Source organism: Orycteropus afer, unplaced genomic scaffold (genome assembly GCF_000298275.1).
Source record: "Orycteropus afer afer isolate SDZICR_OR568_19922 unplaced genomic scaffold, OryAfe1.0 scaffold00038, whole genome shotgun sequence".
In the NCBI taxonomy this organism is placed as follows: domain Eukaryota; kingdom Metazoa; phylum Chordata; class Mammalia; order Tubulidentata; family Orycteropodidae; genus Orycteropus; species Orycteropus afer.
The window spans coordinates 6,926,168-6,931,550 of NW_006921625.1; the positions used below are offsets into that span (position 1 = coordinate 6,926,168).

Genomic DNA, 5,383 nt, shown 5'->3' on the forward strand with positions numbered 1-5,383 from the left:
TCCACAAAGATTTACCATCTTAGAAACCCAATGGGGTCGCTATGAGTTGGAATTGACTAAATGGCAGTGAGTTTGGTTTTTGATAGATACATACTTCTGCTTTTTGGCAAACTTGACATATTTTTGTTGTAAAATTTCATTGTAAGCATAATTAATACTTTTGTTTTGTCTAAGATGTAATTAATAAGAACAAATTGTGATCCCTAGAGAGAACGTTACGTAACATCATTAAATCCAAGTTTTAGAAAGTGTAAGTAAATTTAGACAAAAGTCTGTTACAGACTCAGAAACAGGCAGTGCTTGGAAACATGTTTATGCATCATATTAAAATTAAAACAAGTGTTTAATGTTACATAGTTTAGGAATACAAATATGAATTTTAAAAGCTCAGTAAACACTCAGAAATCTACATAATTCTTATACACAGTGTCAAAATACATGAGTGAAGAAGTATGGTTTTCACAAGATTACAAGAAGTTTCTATGTCATTTGCTGGAATGAATCCATAAAAAACTAGACTGGTTTAAACCTCAAAATACATGCAACCATTTCATGTGCATAGAAATCACCAGCTTCACCTTCATCCTTGAGTTGAAGCTTATCTTCATGGATATCGCCTATCAATTAAAATCAAGAAGACCCTAAGTCAGAATCAACCCGATGGCAGTGAGTTTGGTTTTGGGTTTTTTTTTAACAGAAGTTAGAGCTTTACCTTTGACATGGGGAGTAGTATGGCGGCTGTTGGTTGCCTTCGAGTCGTGTCCACACCTGTTCATTGGGTAAGCTTGGGAGTAATCGCCAGGCCTTGCTTCTGAGAAGCCCCTGGGTGGACTCAAACCACCAACTTTTGGTCAGAAGCTGAATGCACTAACTGGGTGCACTAACCCCCCAGGCATTCCTAGAGACTCTGTAAGCTGTAAGGAAGAGTTGACATCTTACCAGTGCAGTGGGAAACCAGTGTAGGTCATTATAAGTAGGGTGAATTGGTCCAATTACTTTCCTAAAGATGCCATCCTGGCTGCCCCTGGAGAACGGATGGAGGGGAGGGCAAAGGGAGATGTTAGGGAACCTGGATTAGACTGGCATTGCGGTAATTCAGGGGAGATGCAACTGTGGTTTCAACCATGACGGATGGAGGAGGGTGTGAGACCTGGACAGCAGCAGGTGTGTTTTGGAGGATGAATCACCAGGACTTTTGAATGGATTACATGCAGGGGGTGATGGAGAAAGAGGAGTTGTGGGTAGCTTTAAATTTCTGGCAGGAACAGATGGGGAACAAAGGTGCTCTCTATAGAGATAGTGAGGAACAAGTTGATGCAGGGGTGGAGTAGAAAAAGTCCCGGGGATATGTGGGTGAAGAAATGGGGTACAGCAGTCAGGAATGCAGAACTTGTCAGTGCTGTCTTAGAGGGATGATGTGTTTTCCAGACTCTGGGTCTGGTCTCCTGTACTTGGGGTCTCAGAACATTCCCAAGAAGGAAATGAATTTTCTGTAATCTGAGCCCAACAGCCACTCGGAGGGAGAAAGATAAGGCAGTCTGCTTCCATAAGGATTTATGGCCTTGGAGATCCTATGGGGGCAGTTCACCTCTGTCCTCTAGGGTCACTATGAGTCAGAATTGACTCGCCAGCAGTGTGTTTACTATGAGCATGCTCAGATAATTGGTAAGCTACACTGTCTTTCAGTCTTTCACTGACGGTCTCTTGTTTATCTTTCAGAATCATCCTGAACTGTTGAATGTCCGCATACGACTGGAAAACAAAGAACTGCTCATAAATCTGGAAAGAAATGAGTAAGTGACGTGAATTTTTATTTACTGTGTGCTAGGACAGTTAGGAGCTCTGGTAGCATAGTGCCTAAGGCACTTGACTGTTAACCAGAAGGCTGGAGGTTCAAACCCACCAGCCACTCCTTGGAAGGAAGGTTGGGCAATCTACTTCTGTAGTGATACTGCCTTGGAAACCCAAGGAGGGGTTGCTATGAGTAGGGTCCAACTCCATGGCACATAACAACAACAAACAACTACTCTCGGAAGGAAGGTTGGGCAATCCTACTTCCATAGTGATACTGCCTCGGAAACCCAAGGAGGGGTCGCTATGAGTCAAGGCCGACTTGATGGCAAATAACAACAACAACAACAACAACAAGGACAGTTAGGACTCGATGATCCTAACACAGCTGTGTACTTTAAGTTGGCATTTAGAGAAACGGGCTGAGCACTTGCGTTCAGGATTCAGATTAGGATTTGAAACTGGAATTAACTTCAGAAAGTTATCCAATGGCAAAACAAAGAATCTTACCACTTCAAGAAAGGACTGTACAACTCAGGTTTTGTTCATAGTTCTGAAGTTTCTTCTTTTTTCCCAAAGCCTGATTTTTCAAGGATAGAATTTAAGTGTCTCCTGTGCTGTTCAAATACCCAAACCAGATCCACTACCCTCCAGTCAATTCTGACTCACAGCGCCCCTAGAGGACAGAGTAGAACTGCCCCATAGAATTTCCAAGGCTATGATCTTTACACAAAAGCAAAGCTCAAACCAAAGTCACTGCCATGGAGTCGATTCTGACTCACAGTGTCCCTGGAGGACACAGGACAAGAGCCCCATAGGGTTCCCAAGGCTGTCAGTCTTTACAGAAGCAGACTGCCTGATGTTTATCCCATGGAGCAGCTGGTAGGTTCAAACTACCGACCTTTCAGTTAGCAGCTGAGTGCTTTAACCGCTATGCCACCAGAGCTCCCTGTTCAAATGACAGCGTTCCATTATTGACTTGTGGCAATTCCTGGGTTATATAAGGAGAAACAGCTTCAAATGGATAGAAGCCTTTTTTTCTCTGAGAAATACTAATAGTTTCTTTTGGCTTTCAAAGCAAAAGTCTCCTCATGGGTATAAACTATTTATTTTGTCTCTTTGTTTAAAAATGGGGCTTTTTTGTCTCTTGCCAAATAATACAAATTTCCAGAAAATGGTATTATATTTTCTTTTCTGGAACAACACATGGATATTATTACGTGTTTTCTGTATCTTCCCAGTAGAAAACTGTGCCCTGCTTCAAAGCCTATGTGAAAACAACCCATGTCCTTGTTGTCCTTCACACTGTGTGACTGCCCCGTGGACTCCTCAGAGCTGAGGGACCCGGAATGTTCTGTGTGATCTGTACCAGGAAAGAGTCATGTTGTCCTGCTCAGTAACCTGCATGTCCGGGGATGAATCAAGTCCCTGTGTCCTGCTTGGCTTCAAATGGGAGTTTCCTTCTTTCAGAAGTACTGCTTCCTGTTCCCTTCCCACCGCTGAAATGCTGATATTGGCTGAAATGTGAGTGTAGCGCGAGCCAGACTCTCTGGAATGAGTTCCACCCAGGGACGTGACTTCATAGACCTGACTCAGCGTCTCCACGCAGACCAGTCCTATCGTTTCTTTATCCCGGTGCTTGATTTAGGACAGGAAGCAGCTCTGACTAATTCAGACCATTGGCCAGTGCTAACAGGCAGCATGGTAATTAATAGCACAGCCCACCTTGATTTAAAAATGACCAGAGCACATACAGTTAGGCGTCACTTAATGGCCCTTTGGACAACATACATCTGTATATGCTGTGGTCCCCTAAGGTGGTGGGTTTTGCTTATTCTTAAAAGGGGAAGCTGCTCTCCTTTTGTTGATTCCTTCCCCTTTACGGTTTTAAAGACCCCAAACCCAGACTCTTGAAGCACCAGACCATGGGTGGGGCACAGGCAGGTGAGGCAGAGGCCATGGCCGGGGGCCTGAGCTCTCAGGTTTGTTAATGGTGGGGGTGAGGGTGGACAGGAAGTGCTGGTGGCTCCTGCTGCCTGGGTGGGTAGGGCTGGGCACTTGCTCCCTGCTCGCTCTCTCCCTCCCTCCCTCTCCCTCACTCCTCCTGCTGCCCTCTGACTGGTACCCATTCCTCCAGCCTTTTCCAGTAGCAGCAACAGCAGCAACGGATGACAAGTGAAAGTGGGTTCCCATAAGGTTTTAATATGGTGTTGGCATAACGTCCAAATCACATAACACCCCATTTCACAGAAGGTACAGTGTGTGCTAAGCTTCCCATACCTGTATATAAAATAGCATGCCTCTAGGTGTTTCTTAGTCTCACCTTTATGCAGGTCAAAAGCCTTTGTCAACAACAAATAACTTGTTCTGTTTTCATTGTGACTTGATCTTAAAATGGCAGTTAGACATAAGCATTGGAAGTGAGGAATGTGAACAGAAAGCTGTGTATTGCTTTTGGTCTGTCTCTCTCAGCAAAGCACGTACTGCAGTGTGCTTTTTGCCCACGTAACAGTCTTTTGTGGCCTCCTGGTTCTTGTACATTGCTGTTGGTCTGTGGCCTTGAGGATATCTCAGGGATGCATCTAGGTGTTCCCTGAAAAGATCAAAAGGAAAGACTACTGCTGGTGGGTGTGTATTTTCTGTTTGGGGGGTTTCTGATTTAGGAAATCCAGTAGCTGGATTTGTAAGGTTTCTGGAGCTCTGGAGGTATAGTGCCTAAGGCATTTGACTGCTAACCCAAAGGCTGGCAGTTCAAACCTACCAGCCACTCCTTGGAAGGAAACCTGTGAAATCTTCTTCCATAGAGAGATACCTCCTCAGAAACCCAAGGGAGGGGTCGCTATGAGTCGAATCAACTCAATGGCAGTGAATTTTTTGGTCTTTTTTGGTTTATTGGAATTGCTGCTGCTGTTCTGTTGTTGGAGGGACAGTGGCATGAGTAAGGCTGGCCCTGAACGTAGTAGCTGGTATTACGAGTGTATGTGGAAGAACGGAAATGAACTTAGTATATCCTAGAGTTAATTGTTTTTATTACAGAAGTAATGTGTGTCTAATGTACAAAATCAAACTCTGGGAAGAATAAATAATAAAGAATGGGGAAAAAAGTACTCTTACTACCAAAGACAACTGTGGTTGGTATTTTGGTGAATTTTTAGACAGGTTTATCCCTTGTCAATAAAGCTTTGCTCCTTTTGACTTCCTGGTTTATGTTACAGTCCATGCACAGCCTTCTATCCCACTTTCTCATGTAACTTCCTATTGGATGCACTTTCCACAGAGAAATGCATTTCTTAGGGCCCGTCGGTAAAGTGGCTTCATAGCCTGTTGGTAGGTCCTGGTGAACAACATTTCACCTCCCCTTACTGCAGATGGTGTCATGCATGTGGACTCCAAGGTGGTGGCCGCTTTGACTGAAATGGCATCTTCAAAGACACCTTCGTTGGCTCTCACTTTCAGTTCTGGACTTTCCCAAGATGATTTCAAATTTAGCAGAGTTGAAAACAAACCACCTCTTCTCAATTTATTTCTCCCTTCCCAACTTGGCTGCTGGCCCACATTTAAGAAACTATACGTTGTTGTTGTTGTTGTTGTT

General features: G+C 44.0%; 1 protein-coding gene across 1 annotated transcript in view; it reads left to right on the top strand.

The window, feature by feature from the left end:
• The first annotated feature begins 731 nt into the window (after nt 1-731).
• Nucleotides 732-5,383, top strand: part of ADAM12 (ADAM metallopeptidase domain 12) — a 286,201-nt gene continuing 281,549 nt past the window's right edge. Inside the window, exons 1-2 of the mRNA XM_007936890.1 lie at nt 732-779; nt 1,720-1,793. Of these exons, the coding sequence (XP_007935081.1) occupies nt 732-779; nt 1,720-1,793 (122 nt within the window). The remainder of the gene's footprint in view (nt 780-1,719; nt 1,794-5,383) is intronic.